The sequence below is a fragment of the Maniola jurtina genome, chromosome 3, assembly GCF_905333055.1.
Source record: "Maniola jurtina chromosome 3, ilManJurt1.1, whole genome shotgun sequence".
Classification (NCBI taxonomy): Eukaryota; Metazoa; Arthropoda; class Insecta; order Lepidoptera; family Nymphalidae; genus Maniola; species Maniola jurtina.
The window spans coordinates 13,640,871-13,660,397 of NC_060031.1; the positions used below are offsets into that span (position 1 = coordinate 13,640,871).

The window sequence follows — 19,527 nt, forward strand, 5'->3', positions numbered from 1 at the left end:
ACATAGTTAGCGTAGAGATAAGTAATCGGTATAATAACACACCTTATGACGGATCGCATAGATTTCCTCTCCTCGTCATTGGAGAGACAGACCTGCAAATTGTTGTTTATATTGTTGCGATTGGAGGCGCAACTGCATCGACAGCAGCAGCTTCTGAGTCCTTCGAGAATGGTTCTCAGAGCTGGTTCTAAAGGGTCTGTCGTGGTAGGGGTCGGTCTCAACGGTTCGATCGAGAGGTCGGGGTTAGGGTCGTGGGAGGAGGCGCGCGGCCTGCGCTGCGGGCCGGCGAGCACCGCCTGGAAGGTACCTCGCCATAGCCGCTCGAACACCACGCGGTTATTGTGCTCGCGACGCGACGCTCGACCACGGTGCATTATAACTAAATCCTTAACCTAGTGGAAGACTTGTTTTCTTAAAGCTAGAATTAGACTAAGGCGGCGGGACCGCTGGAAGACTGCAAAGGCGTGGGGCGTGAGGTTACATGGTAGTCCGGCCGGCGGCGGCCCGGCGGCGCTACTGCAGGAATAACAGGAAGCACGCGACGCGCGCACCCTGCGCAATCAACCCATCTCCGCTTTACACCGCCCTGCTAACTACAAAGGGCTTACTTGCCCTTTGAGAACAATACGCTATTTTTAATTCCTTTTAAAAATTGTACTACTTGTTAAAAAAAATCCTATTTCCTACTATAAATACAAATAATGGGCTAGGATCTCAATTTATTCAAATTATTCTAGTATTTCTGTAGTTATTACCGAGAAAAAAAGGAACCCTTGTAGGTTCACTTCGTTGTCTGTTTGTCTGTCAAGACCCGTCAAAGGAAACAAAACCTATGGGATACCTACTTTCCATTGACCTAGAATCATAAAATTTCGCAGGTAGCATGTTTAATTGCACAAGTAAAGGGAAAAATCCGAAAACCGTGAATTCGTGGTTACATCTTTTTAAAAAAAAATCTTGTAAGTACGGAATTCTTCGTGTGCGAGTCCGACTCACACTTGACCGATTACTAAGTGAGTATTGATCATTTTGCCAAGGATGCAAAGAATACGAGCGAAGACGCGAGAAATAGGAATCTCATCGTTAGCAGGCAATGCGAGTGAACCCAATCCTTTCGCCAGTAAGAAAATGAGTAAAGCCTAAGAATTGTAATTACGTCAGTGTTTCTATTTTACGTGTTGAAGTACCCACGTGTATCTCTGGCTACGTTTTGCGGTTTATTTTGGAATTGAGATTGATACAAGCAGTTGCCAAAAGCTAATGTGCTGTGTATGTACAAGTGTCTACGTTTCGCTGTCTTCAAACGCAATCACGAGACGTTTGCGATATGCATCAATCTTGTTTTGCTTGGATATAATTTATAGTCTTTCAAACCCTTATAAATAACCGTATCGTTATCGAAATCTTCGCAAGGTTATGTAATAAATGTTACTTTAACAATACATACTATTGTTATTTGGTATCAATCAGAGACTTATTTTTCCTTAAAAGCATTGAGGAAAGACCTTTTCTCAAACGATCAGTATCTTTTTAACCCCGACCCAAAAAGAGGGGTGTTATAAGTTTGACGTGTGTATCTGTGTATCTGTCTGTGGCATCGTAGCGCCTAAACGAATGAACCGATTTTAATTTACTTTTTTTTGTGTGAAAGGTGGCTTGATCGAGAGTGTTCTTAGCTATAATCCAAAAAAATTGGTTCAGCCGTTTAAGAGTTATCAGCTCTTTTCTAGTTTTCTTGTAGAAAAGAAGGTTAGACAACCGTTAGGTTCATAATATTATGTAACTTGACAAATGTCAAGCTGTCAAGATGGACGTTGCCTAGATACATAATTATTTATTTGAAAATGATGTTTTGGAAAACTCAGATACTTTGGATCGTAGGCGCGGAATAGTCCAAGAAAATCGGTTCAGCCATTTGAAAGTTATCAGGTCTTTTCTTATATTATAAATTTTTAATTTACACTTGTTTGTACTTAATGCCGGTCTCGCTTAAACATTACAAGATAGGTAAATTGCAAGTCCAATGGTAAGTAGGCACTTAGCTATATGCAAAAGAAGAAGGTAATGGTATATGCAGAATATTTGAGGACCTGGCGAACAAAAAGGAACGAAATGCACGAAAGGAGAAAAAAAAACTGAATGAAAGCTGTTGAAACTTTATATAACTGACCGTTTTAATGAAAATCGCAAGCTTGATTTTAGCAAAGTTTCAGTGCCGTTTTACTTGGAAATAAGTTCTGATTTGTATTCAATGATCCAATCTTCGTGGTTCATTGATAGAAATCTTTGGATTCAAGTTTAAGACAGTTTTAGCCTGTTTAGCTTGAAAATAAGCTCATATTTATTTGTATTCAGTGAGCCAAAAACATTCGGAAGAAGCCGTAATACACCATTTCGCCAGCTCCTCATGAAAATTATAAACCAATGAACACTGATTCAACAAGGGGTCAAAATCCAGAATAATCCTAAAGTTTATGAAGATATGCCGACCCTACAGAAGGTGTGACTGTGTAGCATTTGGCAGACGAAATTAAATCTGTTAATTATTATATGAATTTCGCTTGTCGCAGTACATTATTGCCGTCACGTGTAGTATGTCACTACGAGCAGTTAACTGATTGGCATGCAATTGTGGTTGGTTAGCACTCCGATATTTATTTAAACGTTTACAAATTACAGGCGAGCTCAAAAATCAGTGGCTTATTTTAAAATGCACATATAAGTCCAAGTTGAAGTGGCAATGGGCATGTTTGATGCTTGATAATAGTAGGTGGAGCCAGAAAGTTCTACAGTGAAAACCGCGAATAAGTAAGGGTAGTGTGGGACGCCTCTAGCAAAATGAACCGACGGGAAGTGGTTGGATGAAGGCTGAGGATCGGGTGTAGTGGCACTTTTTGGGAAAGGCCTATGTTAGGCAGTGCAAGCTGAAATGATGTCCAAACTCGATTATCCTGCCATATTTCATTAGAGAATTTCCGTTCCCACCCTCCATTTCAGTCATCATCAGGGCACAGTCATCGTGTTCTTTTGAAAAGTTTTCATGAAAACAAAGAAAATGAGTCAAAATACGACTTTCCATATGCCATCAGAGAGTTCCAATGTCGACCTCACACCTCCATCATGATGATAGATGATGGCATGGATGATCATAAGTTACCTAAGAGTTGTTACTCCGTGCTAGACGCCTTAAAGTTAAGTGTCTGGCAGGGGTTTGCCACGATACTGGCAATGCTTGACGTGGTTTCTAATACTATTCTATCGAAAATATAAAAAAATTAGAGTTTATATTTTAACGTAAGGTTTTTTACACCTTTATTATCTGTTATCTCCCAAAGCCACTATAAGCCAAACTTCATAGTTGCTAATCGTTCCTCCCTGTGTTGAGGACAATACGCAGATAAACCTATTAGCTTTTATAAAATAACAAATGTCTGGCATGTGGTGGCTCTTAGTTCTATGCTAGACGACCTAGGTTTTTCACAACGGTAGGTATATCTAAAATCCCAGTTGCACATCTCTTGTGTTTTTATCGCCGACGGCCTTTTTTCGATCTAAACCATTCTAAATATATAACTAAAGTGGGTTTTACGTGTTTTTTATGGACTTGCAACAAATTGTTCGTATTTATTTTGACCATAAATTATTTTCAGCAGACATAAATTTTGGACGTAACGGATAAATTTTTATTGCAATTGAATTCGAGCAATAATGTATTATGAAAAGAGATGGGAGAGAGCTTCGACAATGGCATATTTTAAATGCAAAAAATCTCAATTCTCCTTGAATTTGTTCTGCAATTGAAAGGGGTAATTTCTTTCTCAATTATTCACAATTCTTTGGTGATTTGGTGATACTGTACCTAGGTACAAAAACATACTGCGATTTTAATTAACAATTAGGGGCTCAAAGCATCGTTAGGTAGAATGTGAGTTCTATGCTCTTTGGCGTGAAGTAAGACTTGACATTTTCCACGGAGAGCTTGTTGAAAATGCTTTTAGGTCGACAGACGCTGTTGTTAAATATTTTGAAATAGTTTTTCGCAGGAAATTTTATACAATATTATTGATACAGACATGGTTTACGATACATAAGTTAGAAAAAACTTTGTCTAATTGAAGAACAAACCAACACACTAACTAAGCAACAAACTAACTCATTTTCGCTGTCATGTCAACGATAGACGTCCACTACTGGATTTAGATCTCCTGTAAAGACTTCTAGATGCTGCGGTCTTGCGCCGCCTGTATCAAGCTTGCGGCATTCTTGATGTCATTTGTCCACCTAGTGAGGAATCTACCAACGCTGTCCTTTTGGGTACGAAGTCGCCATTCCAGCACCTTTGGACGCATATCGGTTCTTCAAACCACGAGTATGTGCCCTGCCCACTGCCACTATAGCGTCGCAACTCGCAACCCGTTGGGATATGCCGGTAGCTCTGATGTTTTCACGAATCGCCTCATTTCTGATTTAATGACGTACCGAAACTAACTCTCTTCGGTGCTCGTTGAGCAACTCTGAGGTAGAAATCTATGGAGCGCACTTTGACTTAAGTGTCAGTAAAAACGAGACAGATTTACGCCAGCAGTATAACGCTGTCTCGTTTTAACAGGGTCTTAAGTCTGAGCAAAGTCAAAGTGGGCTCTATAGATCTCAGCCTGAGCGTTCTTATGAAGCTCATAAAATATAGGAGAATGTTTATTCATTTAAACTTATTTCATACCAGTATAATTGGTCCAAGATTAAATGAAATACCGATGCCAAATGCCAAGTGCTAAATGATTAACACCTTGTCAACATGTTCATGCTACCTACTATGTGTGTTAATGGGACAAAATAATTAATATTCCTGCTCTAAACATCTGCGAGGAAAAGGGTTATTTAGAATAAAAATATATTGAAAACTAGATAATGCCCGCGACTTCGTCCGCGTGGATTTGAGTTTTTTTTTAATCCCGTGGGAAATCTTTGATTATCTGGGATAAAGAGATGCCTATGCCAATTTCCGAGACCCAAGCTACCTCTGTACTAAATTTCATATAAATCGGTAAAACTGATGGGCTTTTAAGAATTCCGTGAGAACTCTTTGATTTCTCAGGATAAAAGTAGCCCATGGTGTATGCAAAATCTGTATCAAACATCAAAATCGGTTAAACTGTTGGGCCGTGAAAAGCTAGCAGACAAACAGACAGACACACTTTCGCATTTATAATATTAGTATACATGTAGAAGTATTCAAAGTTTTCGGATAAAAATGATCGACAGATAATTGTCGAATCTGATTGCTACTGAAAAAGAGAATTTATGGGTCGCAAACACTGAAATAATGGACATACCCACTATACAAGTACGCTGGAAGAGATATGCCATACAAAATGACAATTTTTTTTTTCCGATTCGAAGTGCTCCACCGAGCGTACCGACTATTATAAAATTGAAACTTCGTATCAAAAAAAATTGAACTCTGACTTTCCGGGATAACTTTTTGAGGTACGGAACCCTAAAAACAACAAGACAAAAGGCTTTTCGCAATGATGCCTGATGAATACTTCAGTCTGAAAAGTGCTCGTATTGAATGGCATGAAAAAACTTCGTATTGTTCGCTTAATTAATAAGCATTGTTTTCCGATTCTCTCGGAAAATCTGAACCAGAATTTATTAATTAGAAAATATTTGAAAGCAATTTTGAAATCACTTTTGGACTGAGCTCCTGAGGATCTATTGTTTTCAGACTCTCGAAAAATTTGAAATTATTTTAAGGCCATTTTAGACTGAATGCGAAGGGTGGGAAACAGGGGTGAAGCGATCGATATAGGAGACCTTTTTTCTACGACTGGTCTACGATAATGCTCTTGGCTACTTTGCAGTGCACCGTATCTTTCGCGAGACTATCTTTCACTGATTGGAAAATATTGAGAGTCCGTAATAATAAAATAGCCACACCCTCGACAACTGCGATACAAGCAGCTTGATCGTACACGAATCATGTGTGAGTAATGGCAGCGCAGAGGTCAAAGCGAAGTCAATCGAGCGGGATAAGGACAACGCTAGCGGGATGAGTCTCGAGCTGTCGCGAGTGTAGATGACTTCGTCTACTATCTTCTTGTCCTTTATCTCACGCTATGTGGGGTCGGCACAACATGTCTTTTTCTTCCACTCGCTTCTGTCATACGTCAACGTATTTTCCACTCCTCTTACACACATATCCTCTTTCACGCAATCCATCCAACTTTTCTTTGGTCTCCCTCTCTCCTCTTTTTTCCTTTCACATGCATGTTTAACATTCTTCTAGTGACATAATTTTCTTCCCTCCGTATTACATGGCCTTGTCTGCAATCGCTAGTGTAACAGCCGAAATAGTACGAAGTGAACTCGTCAAAAAATTTAGATAGGACACGCACACAGTCATATGTCGATTTTCACATTTTTTATCATGCCATAATGTTAGAAGTGTGAAATCTTGTCTCTCACATATAACACACGTACACAATCTCTATGCGACAATATTAAATCGCATATCAAACGCGCTGTCCTTTTCCGCAGAGGCCAATTTGAAAAGGATAGCAATTCGAACTACTTCTAACCTTGTTAATTTGATTTATCGGACTTTTGTTTGCTGGGTCAAGTAAACAACAACAAAAGAATTTTCACCTACTTCCACCCCTTAATAAAACACAGTATACAGCGAAATTAAAAATAAATAAGGTTGTGCAATACAACCCCTCGGTAAAACCCTGCCTCGCGTAACGGGTAGGGTGTGCGCGATCAATAAAAGGGTCACTTTTTCTAGGACAATAAGGACTTAGTACTTATACATCCATATTTGTGTAACTAGGTGCTCTTTGTTCTTGGAAGTGCAACCTAGGTAGCCGCGCAGACTATGCTAGGTCATAATTTGATTTCGACGACCTCCCTGGATGGCGCAGACGATCTTATAGCGATGAGCGCTGTGATCTTAAAAGTGAGAGCCGTGGGTTCAATTCCCGACAAGGACAATTTGGGCGTTTATGTCTCTGCTCTGGTGAGAGACTTTTGCCGTCAAAGCCGTGCTGCCAAGCGATTTGCCGTTCTAAAGCGATGCCGTGTAGAAACTGATAAAGGGTATGGGTTTGATAAAACTGTTATACCCCTTAGCTTAGCTAAAATAGCCCGCTTCCATCAGACTGCGTCGTCACTCACTACCAGGTGAGATCGCAGTTAAGGGCTAATTTGTAATGGCATTAAAAAATCTATATTTTTGCCAAACAGATTTACACTTGCAAAATAGAATTTATTCCAACTTATTTTAAGGCTCAAGGTACGAGTATGTAATATAAGCAGGACAGGGTTTTACAGATACATACATACATAGATACGAGTTGAATTGAGAGCCTTGTGTATGCTTAGGCGTAACAGCGATCAATATCTATAATAACAAGGGACTAGGGGAGACCCACTGACCTCCCTAAGGGACTCCCCATAACGTCACGTCTAAATTGGTAAATATAGACCGAGAACATTTCAAGAGAAATTTCGTTTGCAAAATATGACGACCGCGCCATGGCTTCTGTTATGTATTCACAAGTTTCTATGTTGCCGACAAGTTTTGTGGTGCTGAAAATTTTTATAAAGTCATCATTTTTAGGGTTCCGTACCTCAAAAGAAAAAACGTAACCCTTATAGATTGTTGTCTGTCTGTCTGTCTGTCCGTCGTGTCTGTCAAGAAACCTATAGGGTACTTCCCGTTGACCTAGATTCTAGAATCATGAAATTTGGCAGGTAGGTAGGTCTTATAGCACAAGTACAGGGATAAATCTGAAAACCGCGAATTTGTGGTTACATCATTTAAAAAAAATTAAAATGTGTTTCAATTTTCAAAGTAAGATAACTATACCAAGTGGGGTATTATTTGAAAGGGCTGTACCTGTACATTCTAAAACAGATTTTTATTTATTTTTATGCATAACAGTTTTTGAGTTATCGTGCAAAATGTTGGAAAAAATACCCGAGTTCGGAACTCTCAGTGCGCGAGTCTGAATCGAACTTGGCTGGTTTTTTATCTCCATCAAAAAATCTATCGTGTAAATATAAACACCTCTGAATGAATATTATTTTTTGGACGTCGTCGCAAAAATCTTCTGAACTGACTGAGGCTTAAAGGTATGCCTACCTTTACCGGATCAGGATATCCACCATGAACAGGCAACTGATAATATCTTAACTTTAATAACTTTATAGGATGGAAGCAAAAACTTGTTTTGTTTAGCTAAAAAGCGTTTACGTATACGCCTGCCAGTTTAGGTAAAGCTTCCTAGTTTACGTATATTTTAAACTAGAGGATGCCCGCGGCTTCGCACGCGTGGATTTCGGTTTTTTGTAAATCCCGTAGGACCTCTTTGATTTTCTGGGATCAAATGTAGCCTATGTCCTTCCCCGGGATGTATCCTAAGTCTGTACCAAATTTCATTAAAATCGGTTCTGTAGTTGGGCCGTGAAAACGTAGCAGACAGACAGACAGACAGACACACTTTCGCATTTATAATATTAGTATGGATTTTTGTTCCTAACTAGATAATCTTTTGCGTTGGTATGACAGATAGTTTAGATTTGAAGGTATTATTTTGTGTTAAAACGCATATGTGTTTAATATGTGTTGGATCAGCAAATAAATCTTATTCTATTCTATTTTATAACAGTCTTGTGACCGGCGGAGTACAAAATAGTATAAAAATCGTCAAACTTTGAGATAGGACATGTTGCCAGTACATAGTCGATATACTGCCTGGCAACATGTCCTATGGACATGATGATGTGGATTGTTGTAGCAAAAATAATAGAGTGACGGTTCAACAAAATCAAGAACTATCTAAGTGAGTATGAAATTACATTTTATAATCATCTTTTATTCCATCGTTATGTAGGAGAACATGTAAATAGGTAGGTAGCGATACAAATCTTTCTGATTACGTTTCCTCTTTCCTCCGGGTGAGCGAATCGATTTTCCGGCTGATTGCTTATTAAGCTAAGTGTTTTTATGCTTATTTCGATACCATTACACGCTATTGGTAAGAAACTAAATAAATTATATGCAAAACAGAATAAAAATAATTAAATAGAAACCACAGTAATTTGTGTATGTATTGCCTATAATGCTAAGAAGAAATGAAAAACAATTTCACATCACGATTCGGAAAATGATGAATAAATAAAACAAAATAATTTTGAACTTCTTATCCCATACGCGTCCAAAATTATTCTTTGTTAGAAATTAGTTTGGAAAAGTTGCACTATATTATGATTAAATAAAATTCGTCAAAATAGGTAGGTACTTTTTCTACTAATGCCTACCTGCTAGCTTTTGTCCACGATTTCCTCCGCGTGATATAATTTATAGCCTATAAGCACGGGGATAAAATAATTATCTCTCAGTGAAAGAAACTTTAAAAATCAGATCATTAGTTCTGGAAATTACCACCAACTCACAAACTATCATTATTATTAGTAGACAAGTATAGATTAAGTAAGTATAGATTGAGTTGGTATTTTTTATATTTACAAAAATAGGGTTCGCAGAGTACTAAAATCACAGAGATATTAAAATATAGGTAATATACTCACGCTACTCTTCCGAACTCATCTCTGGGCACATCCTTGTCTGCACCTGCTTCCGACAGCTTCGCTCTAAACGCCGCGACCCGCGCCGCTATTTCCTCTTTCGGTAACCTGCGCAACCACACCATAGACACGCTCATTATTATTAATAAAACTACTATTATTATTAATAATTATTTATTTTAAAATTTATTATTTTATTAATATTGTTTCGCCGTCTGTAGACGCGAGTGTTTAACCACGTTCTTGTATGTAATCGAATCTCAAAATAAATAGTGAGCGGTCGACTCGCATAACGCGTAAGGCCTAGTGCCCACTAGGTTTTAGGTACAAATGTTATTTAGATCTTGAGCTAGATGCTACATATTATAAGCTATTTTTGGGCTTATTATGGGATATTATATGTATGGCCATCTATAAATACACTAATATGATTAATTTGCCGTGCCGGGCTTATACAATACTGGCAAAAAGTAGAGTTCAAAACTGTAGTTTTTCCGGTATTGTATAAATCTGAAATGGCTTGCAATAGGACTTAGTTTTGACATTAATTTATTATATTGGGGCTTGCATGCAAGGTTAAATTATTTATCATACACCAATTTACTAGAGCCCCAATGCTATAAGCGTACTATCGATTAGATCAAAATCTATAGAATTGCAGTCTTCTTTTCAGACCAGGCAGACAGACGACACGATTCACAACAGTAAGCCCTAATTCGCACGAGCGTTATAAAAGCGTTTGTACATTGTACGCGTTAAAAAAGCGTTGTCGTGTGAACAGATACTTGGGAATGCATATGTGTTCTATTTGAACGTTTTTTTAACGGACGATAAAAAGCTCTCGTGCGAATTGGCCCTTAGGGCACGTCACTAGCAGGCGTCAAATATTACGCAGATAGGCCTAAGGTTCTCTTTGATTTTACGTCACCATAGCCTAATATTTGACATATTGTCGACTCAGGATCACACCGAGAGTTCCCTCACTCTAGTTCACTCTGACGACGACGTCAGTTTATTTAATAGAAAAAAAAAAGAGCGCTACTCACAAGTGTACACTGGACCTAAACTTACCAAAGCATGATACGGTGTTGTAATCACATAATTACTTTAGAAAACAATAAAAAAGCGCGATAAGACGCGCACGGCGTGCGGCCGTAAACCGAATGCGCTGAACAACTCTCCGAAGGACCCCGAGTATGCATTGAATTATTGATTCGACTCGTGCGCAAGGGCTAATGCCCCTAACCGAGGGTTGAAAAAATTAATATATGGACTTCGGGGGAGGCAGGATTTGTACGGAAATATAAAGGGTCCTTTATCAAACATTATATCGATACTTAAATGACACGTGTCCGTTGTCGTGTATGGTAATGACGCAAGGTGCAATTAAAATTACAACAAAAATCGTAAATCTATTTAGTATCGTAATTAAACTTGTTTTTATTTGTATTTTATTTTTTATGTTAGTATTCTATTTAGTTTTTTTTTTCTCTATATCTCTTCCATCGTCCTTAGACACAATTTTTTTTTAGTTGAAATTTTTTTGTCAGTTTGTTTTGAGTCTAAAAAAATATAACAGAAGGGAGCGCGTATTTTAGAATTTTTCATATTTTAATTTCTAAAGCAACACCAAAGTTGAAAAATTGTCTCCAAAGTATAATGCCACATTGGCAAAATACCTAGTCTAGTATGTTGAGAATCTGGTATTATAATAATCTGATAAATATTATGATAATCTGGGTATAATTAATATAAGGGGAAAAATTTAGCGATAGATAATAGTAATATGTACTCCATTACTCCATAAATCCATTACTCATAGGAAGCAAGGCCAAATTGAGAACCCCCTCCTTCTTGGAAGTCAGTTAAAATGATAAATTACTCAAGTTCTCTATATTAAGTGACTGCTCAAAAGGTGGTCAAACCCATTTCTGAAATCTGACTGGTATGGTCAGTTCGAATCCCGTCTATTGATCTATTGACCTCCTTATCATATCATCACAGCAAAAGCTTTGTTTAGTTGGAAGGAAATTTTTTTTTAGAAAAGGGTTTAAAGGGGTTAACTAGGCGGTGTTAACTCTGAACGGACTAAGATTTGTAACTTGGCACCACAGTAACTTTTGTTGAACACGAAAACACCTATCTAAACACCGCTATTGGATAGTAGGACAATGCATTCTTTTTTAGAAAAGGATGTTTTTGGAAAAAGCAGCATGATTTCTTCTTTCAGCAAGTCTCAAAAAAAGTACTATAATTATTAAGTAATTATTATATGTATATTACTACTGTTATAAAATGTATGTAATCATACAATAAATTAAATCTACACAATTTAATTCAAGTTTTCAAGGTTGTTTTGCATCAAATCTTAGCAAAAATTGTTTTTATGATTTTAATGCACTGTCTTGTAAAGTTAATAAAAACCGGCCAAGTGCGAGCCAGACTCGCGCACTGAGAGTTCCGAACTCGGCTATTTTTTCCAACATTTTGCACAATAAATCAAAGACTATTATGCATAAAAATAAATAAAAATCTGTTTTAGAATGTACAGGTAAAGTCATATGATACCCCACTTGGTATAGTTCTCTTACTTTGAAAATTGAAACACATTTAAATTTTTTTTAAATGATTGATTTTCAGATTTATTCCTTTATTTGTGCTAGAAGATCTACCTATCTGCCAAATTTCATGATTCTAGGACAACGGCAAGTACCTTATAGGTTTCTTGACAGACCGACAGAAAACAAAGTGATCCTATTAGGGTTCCGTTTTTCCTTTTGAGGTAAGGAACCCTAAAAAATGAGTTATTAATGTTGTTCTTTCCAGATTTTGAAATGGTTCATAAATCAGCCCACTACTGAGCACAAGTCGCCCTTCAGAATGAGAAGGGGTTTGAGTCATAGTCCACCATGCTGGCCAACTGCGGATTAGTAGGCTTCACACACCTTTGAGAACATTATGGAGAACTATCAAGCATGCAGATTTTCTCATGATGTTTTCCTTCACCATAAAAGCAAATGATATTTAATTACTTAAAACTAACATAACTTTTAAAATTCACCAGTGCATCCCCAGGATTGAACGCCAGACCATCCAAATAGGAGACCAGAATCGTAATTACTTTATACTAATAGTTACTATTTTCTAATGCTTGCAGTAAAACTATTGTAACTTCAATTCACTATTGATTTAATAGAACTCTTGGTAATTTTAGCTTCTGTTATCTAATAAAAAGGATTGTGATTATCCAATTAATTGCATTACCAATTGTAATCTGCATGATTGCATTGTACAAATAAATTCTATTTAGAATGAAGGATGGACAAGATTTGCAATAAACATCATTGTAATTATCTTTATAGACCAAGACTTTGTAATTGCCAAAAAAAGGGCAAATAAAGGAAAAGTTTATTTCTAAATTTTTTAATGTGGAAACTTTTTCTTTACTATAAATGAACAATGTTATTAAACCTATTTGTTTCTTATTTATTAAAAAATGTGTGGACACTATATAATTTAACAAATTACAATGGGAATAACAAAATGTTATATCGGCTCAGCATGTCACATGTGTGCTAACAAAATTTTAACCAATTATTTATTGCTATTTTTATAGATATTTTAAGACACCTATTTTTTAAAGCACACTCTTTGGTGTCAAAAGGTATGTGAACCCTGAAGCAATATCTATGTAACTAGTCTGTGTTGCTACTCATATGCAGATGTGTCACACACAAGGGTTCATTCTTCACTTTTAAAATATACCTAACTGCATGAGCCTAGCCTATCTGAAGTTTTATAATATCTTTGGTGTCAAGTCACAATAATTATAATTTGCTAAAATGTCAAGACAAATATTTGTGAGTGAAGTTAGTAGGACCAAAATCATGTCTAGCACTTGAATAGGGTAATTTTCAAATAATCATCAAAACTGACTCACCCTTGGTCTTCCAGTGTATCCTCTAATTCTGCACATTTTACTTCAATTTTTCTCTTTCTCTCATGATCAAGGATCTCACGATTCGGTTGTTTATTTGATGCAGAATCTAATTTCGCGATTTCATCTTCAGTTCTATAGTTCACAGAATCTTTGGTTTTTCGAACAGAAGCCCAATTTCTTTGCACGTAACCATTCGTACCGGAGCCTCTTGGCGTTGTCAAACCAATCCCATTATACATCTTGAAGATCTAACTCCCAACTAAAATAGGGAAAACACATTATTTTCACATTACAAGATTTTTCGTTTTCTACGTCGCGCGTGCAATTTGATACGTAAGCAAAAATAGCTAAACAGTCAACGAATATCAGATACACGACATATATGTATACTAGAAAGTTTCAGATTTAAGAACTAGGTCAACTTGATAATATTATCTTACCAATGGCGAGAAGCTCTAAATATTTGATTTCACAAAAAATACGTCCATCTTGGTTGAGGTTTTGATTTTTTTGGGGTGTCCACAGATAAATATTCTATGCCATTCTTGGTGTTCTAGTCATCTAGTGTGATTGTCTATGAAATTTTAGAATCAAAGTTGGTGACATTGCGGTGTCTAATGTCTGCGCTGCTCGCAACTTGATTGTAAATAAAAAAAATTGCCCTATGGTCACTGGTCAGTAGTCTGTGGTAAGTAACTGGTTACTGGTCTATCCACATCTACGTCCAGGGCCGTACAAAATAAATTAAAAAAAAGTGCGTTACTGTTTATCACTGTTTATAGGTTATTTTTGTGTTTATTTTCTTGCGGAAAATTATTAAATTAATGCAATAGATCTCTTATTTTAAACGCAGATAAATAAATACCAAAAATGCTCGACAAAATGTTATATAACACAGTTCTTTCTCAAACGTTTTCACCGTGCGGTAAATATTTAGTAGCCGGCAATATTTATGGTCAGTTGGCTGTTTTTGAGTAAGTATTCACATAGATTTCCTATATTTAGCACATTTACAAAGTATTTTAGCCCATTCATAACATTTTAAAACCCGTTCGCTTGTTATCGTCATGAAAATATCAATAAAAACATATTAATTTTTCAGTCTGGATAATATTTTTAATCCAGTCATAGAACTCCTCACTGCTGATTACAACAAACCAAAACACATTCACACCATTGAGTCTGGTAGTCAAGTATGTAGTTTAGTAACTACAAACAAGTTTCTTGTGGTTGGTACAGTCAATCAAATATCTGGATGGGATTGGAAAGCTATAGAACAATCGAAATTGGGTATGTAAATTCAAAAATGTAAGGTATTTCTACTGATTTTACTGTACGTAGCAGGCAGCAGTCAAGTCTAAAATCCTTATTATCCTGTCTTCACCAGCACAATCAATCATTTCACCGATTGAAATCGGCCAATCTCTCTCAGAATGATAAGGGCTTAGGCCATAATCCACCATGCTAGCCAAGTTGATATTGGTGGACTTCAGAGATCTTTGAGCAAATTATGGGGAACTCTCAGGCATGCAAATTTCCTCACAATGTTCTCCTTCACTTAAAGTGAGTGATATTAATTAATAGCTTAAAATTCACATAACATGTAAATAATTGCAAAGATGCATACCAGGGATTATATCCCAGACCACCCAAATTGGAAGCTGACATCTTAGTCTTAACCACTTGGCTATCACTGCTTTTTCTTAATTTCTTGTTAAAGTGAGTGATATTGATTAATAGCTTAAAATTCACATAATGTGTGAATTGCAAAGATGCATATCAGGGATTATATCCCAGACCACCCAAATTGGAAGCTGACATCTTAGTCTTAACCACTTGGCTATCACTGCTTTTTCTTAATTTCTTGTTAAAGTGAGTGATATTGATTAATAGCTTAAAATTCACATAATGTGTGAATTGCAAAGATGCATATCAGGGATTATATCCCAGACCACCCAAATTGGAAGCTGACGTCTTAGTCTTAACCACTTGGCTATCACTGCTTTTTCTTAATCAATTAAGACATACATTGGCATTGATTCTGATGTTTTTATCTAAATTAAATCTAGAGTGTCTGCATTTTCTCTTTTTAATATTACTAAAAAAGATGGAATTTTAAATTAAACTAAATTACTCTACAGTCCAAACAGTTCTAAATTAAAGTAGGTTCATTTAGCTTTTTCTTTTTACATTGGAAGAAGAAGATGTGAATCCTCTAAAATTTATTTGCCCTCAGAATCAGTACAACTGTCCCAATTTGCAGTCAACACGCTCAATTACTTAGCTGGTTTTATTTTTATAGGTAAGCCATCATGGACTATAGAGATACGGGCACACTCATTAATTGAAAACTGTGATATCAATTGTCTATGGTACTCCGAAGAAGAAGCAAAACTGTATGCAGGCTGCGGTGATAATAAAATATATGTGTATAATCTGGAGGACGGTCGACTTGTGAATACATATGAAGGCCACTCAGATTATGTGCATAGTGTGCATGGCAAGTAAGTGATTTTGTGTTTATTTTTATTTGCTATACGAAAATCAAAAACAAACTAGAACGATAAAATTTACTTAGATGATAAAGGCGAAAATAAACTATCGGACACATCTGACGAACGCAGCTGTTAGGTTATTGTATAATACCTAGTACACTGAACTGGGTAAACTATCAGGCGTAAGTCACAGATGTAGCCTTGAGAACTTGGACAACCATGAGATATCTTGAAAGGTGCATCCCAAACGACGGTACATATTTAGTTGTGCCTGACGTACGCGTTCCATAATTTGTTTCCGCCTTAATTATAGAAATAATATAGCCAATTACAAATTTTCTCATAAAATTAACAATTTGGAGAAATAAAAATAAAAATCTATTTCAAATATAGAATAAGCTTTAAATTAAGTATAGCAAAAGTGGATTTCGGAAAGTGAATTAAAAGTACCTTTATAAAAACATAATTTGTACAGTCATTGTTGACACTTGCTATGGGTTCTGACACAGTACTATAAGTGGCATACAAATCTAATTGCAATGTGGGCTCGTAAATAAATAAATCACTTCTGTTTCAGTGGTCAACAGTTAATCTCATCAGGTGAAGATGGGCTGGTGCTGCTCTGGGACACGAGAACTAAGAAGTCACATAATAAAATAGAGCCTCACACAAACAGCAAAGTAGCTCGACCTGATATTGGCAAGTGGGTTGGTGCAGCTGCGTTGGGAAACGACTGGGTTGTAAGTTTAACTGGCTTTTACCTGCTCAAATATGGAGCAAGCTGTATTTCAAACAATTTTAATCGACTTTTTTGCAAAAATATCTTGTTACGCTCTCATTATTCACATCATCACTTTCCATCAGGTGTGATTGTGGTCAAGCGCTTGCCTATAGTGAATTAAAAAAAAAAAAATCTCGCGTAGCTTTAGTTTTAAGTTTACGTTATTAATCATTATTACCACTATATCATCTTACAAATCTAACAATTCCGACCATCAAAAGGTGTACAATTATATTTCTATTATATTTCTAGGTCTGTGGAGGAGGTCCTAGACTGTCCCTCTGGCACTTACGTTCCCTCGACGTGGTCACAGTATTCGACCTCCCCGACACCGGCATCCACGTGGCATTCTTCCACGACGACTGCGTGTTCGCTGGCGGCACGGCCAAGCACCTCTACCAGCTCAGCTACTCTGGCGACGTCAGAGTGGAGCTGCCAGTGTCCGCGACCACAGTGTACTCTGCGGTGTTGAGGACGACTCCGCGGAAAGTGCTGGCGATCGCGGGATCTAGCCCGGAGATCGATTTGTGTACTACGTTTAATTATAGAGACCAAGTACTGCATTTTCGATAAATGAAAATAAATGTATTTTTTTATGAGTAGGTAAGTATAGTTTTATTTTTAGAGAAATTCTCAAGACTAAGGTTGAGATCTATAGAACGCACTTTGAAATTGCTCAGATTTAAGACATTGTTAAAACTAGACAATGTTATATCGCAGGCATAAATCTGTCTTGTTTTAACTGAAACTTAGTCTAAGCAAAGTCAAAGTACGCACTATAGAGCTTGGCATAAGTTATATTTCCGTTATCTGTGGTTATACCCATTCTTACAATATTGTGTCGACGCTATAGTGCGTTTCATCGAATAGTACCTATGGCGTTATGTTGGCTCCCCTGTCTGTTGGATGGTCATTGGCACCATATTGGCATGAGAAGACGCAGATTTTGTTTATTTTCATTTCATTCATTCAGGAAAATCAAATGAAAATAAACTAAATCTGTATCTTCTTATGCAAATATGGTGCCAATGACTTGGACAGACAGGGGAGCCAACATAACGCCATAGGTACTATTCGATGAAACGTACTATAGCTCTACTCAAGTAGGTAGGTAACCTAGTAAGTAGTACACAGGACAGGTAGGTAAGGTCTCTACTTACAACAAAAAAACCACTAAGGTATACCTACTATTGATGCATGTACTTACTGTGCGGTGTTGTGGATAACTTCTCGTTTTGTCAATTGCTGGATCCAGCCCGGAAAATTGATTTGTGTAAAGCTTGTCTAAGCTGAAATGACGCGCCCCACTACGTAATTTTGTTGACTTAGATGTGTAATTGCAGTAGTGGGGCGTGTCATTTCAAAATAGACAAGCTATACTATGTTTAATTAACTATAGTGATCAAGTGCTGCATTTGTGATAACTGGAAATAAATGTACCTACTTTGGAAACTTGTTGATTTTGTTTTATGAGTTTGAGTCCAATCGCGTTTCCAATTTGATAACAGTGATTTCTAGTTTTTTGTGCGGTGGTTAGGGAATTAGTATGTTTTTGCATACCAACACAATTAAAATAACAACAGATAAGATTTAACAACATTTAATTTATATTGTACCTACTTAGCTTCCTAAGTCCTAAACCTTAACAAAAAATAAAAACCTATTAAGTATACAATACTTAAATGCAATGAAAGTAATTTTTGAATCAGATAAATCCATGCCCTGCTATCGCAGCCGGAATAAAACCCTGGTTCCCATCTTTCCTTCTCACATAGAACCACTCCAAGTCCACATCGGTCTCACCCCCGCCCTGTATTAACACGACCACTTCACCCTTTTTGACTGACAACGTCCTGTTCAAAAAACTACCCTTATAATCACAATTCACTACCAAAAGGGTTTGTCTTTGCACTTTTCCTTTGACATCTAGATTTTCTTTGTCGAGATTGGAGCAAACTGATTTCGTCTTTAAGTATAGGTCATCAAAGTCCTTTTCCGCGCAGGATGTTTTGAGTCGTCTGTTCTTGGGACGATGTCTGCTCTCGGATCGTGTTCTGCCGCGCAGTTGTTCCTTTTCGCTGTCGGTCAGGTTGCCGCAGGGCCTTGGGTAGATGTCCGTACTGCTCTCCCAGCACGGGGTTTTCTTTTGGAGAGATGATCTGAGGACAAAGAATTTTTTATTCGTCTGCGATTTCAATGATAAATGATGCAGTCTAACACCCGTATTCACAAACGTTACTATGAGGTCTCATAGTGCCCTCGAACGCACAGTGTCCGTTCCAACAATCGGATGACTGTATCACGTCAATTTACAATGATCTGATTGGTGGAACCAGAGATATAGCAGTTATATTTAACACCTAATAGCTATCTACGCGGCATCGTACCAGAACTCGCAGCACTTCTTTGTCGGCGCGGGGAGGAGGAGGGGGGGGGGGGTGATGAGTAGAGGCGGTGGAAGCTCGTGAAAGATTTTCATCAGAAGATAGAGATGACAGAGCCAGAAAATAGCCGCATCGGACGACCTGAGTCAATTTAGAAATTATAAATTTCTACTAGGAATAGAACCTGGAGCCTCCTACTTATAAAACTACAGAATTCACCAATGCGCCAGAGAGGCTGTCAAAAATGGCTAAACTCTTTGAAGAGTGGGCAATGATATCTTTCAGTTCAGAAGGCTTTTCTCATGGTACAGTGGTCGCAAAACAAAACAAGTAGTC

The 19,527-nt window shown here is 37.2% G+C and overlaps 3 protein-coding genes across 15 annotated transcripts in view; 1 reads left to right on the forward strand and 2 right to left on the reverse strand.

The window, feature by feature from the left end:
• Nucleotides 1-14,107, reverse strand: part of LOC123880969 (serine/arginine repetitive matrix protein 2) — a 29,309-nt gene extending 15,202 nt beyond the window's left edge. For all 13 annotated transcript variants that reach the window (XM_045929426.1, XM_045929417.1, XM_045929418.1 and 10 more), the window contains exons 1-3: nucleotides 13,972-14,107; nucleotides 13,532-13,790; nucleotides 9,595-9,699 (exon numbers count right to left, since the gene is read on the reverse strand). In XM_045929426.1, the coding sequence (XP_045785382.1) occupies nucleotides 9,595-9,699; nucleotides 13,532-13,770 (344 nt within the window). In that variant the 5' untranslated portion in view covers nucleotides 13,771-13,790; nucleotides 13,972-14,107. The remainder of the gene's footprint in view (nucleotides 1-9,594; nucleotides 9,700-13,531; nucleotides 13,791-13,971) is intronic.
• A 141-nt stretch (nucleotides 14,108-14,248) lies between these two features.
• On the forward strand, nucleotides 14,249-17,414 carry LOC123880976 (THO complex subunit 6). Its single transcript, XM_045929434.1, has 5 exons — nucleotides 14,249-14,505; nucleotides 14,634-14,821; nucleotides 15,834-16,035; nucleotides 16,604-16,766; nucleotides 17,060-17,414. Exons 1-5 carry the CDS (start codon nucleotides 14,402-14,404, stop codon nucleotides 17,378-17,380), a joined length of 978 nt encoding a protein of 325 aa, XP_045785390.1. The 5' UTR covers nucleotides 14,249-14,401; the 3' UTR covers nucleotides 17,381-17,414.
• Nucleotides 17,415-18,468: 1,054 nt separating this feature from the next.
• The window catches only part of LOC123880974, a 29,797-nt gene continuing 28,738 nt past the window's right edge, over nucleotides 18,469-19,527 (reverse strand). The window contains exon 5 of the mRNA XM_045929432.1: nucleotides 18,469-18,966. Coding sequence (XP_045785388.1) covers nucleotides 18,513-18,966 — 454 coding nt within the window. The 3' untranslated portion in view covers nucleotides 18,469-18,512. The remainder of the gene's footprint in view (nucleotides 18,967-19,527) is intronic.

Excerpts from the sequence above, each read along its gene's own strand:
- LOC123880976 (XM_045929434.1), top strand. The coding sequence starts at position 14,402 with ATGCTCGACAAAATGTTATATAACACAGTTCTTTCTCAAACGTTTTCA. Across the intron at positions 14,506-14,633 it reads GGTCAGTTGGCTGTTTTTGA|TCTGGATAATATTTTTAATC; the intron begins GTAAGTATTCAC and ends TTAATTTTTCAG. Across the intron at positions 14,822-15,833 it reads TATAGAACAATCGAAATTGG|GTAAGCCATCATGGACTATA; the intron begins GTATGTAAATTC and ends TTATTTTTATAG.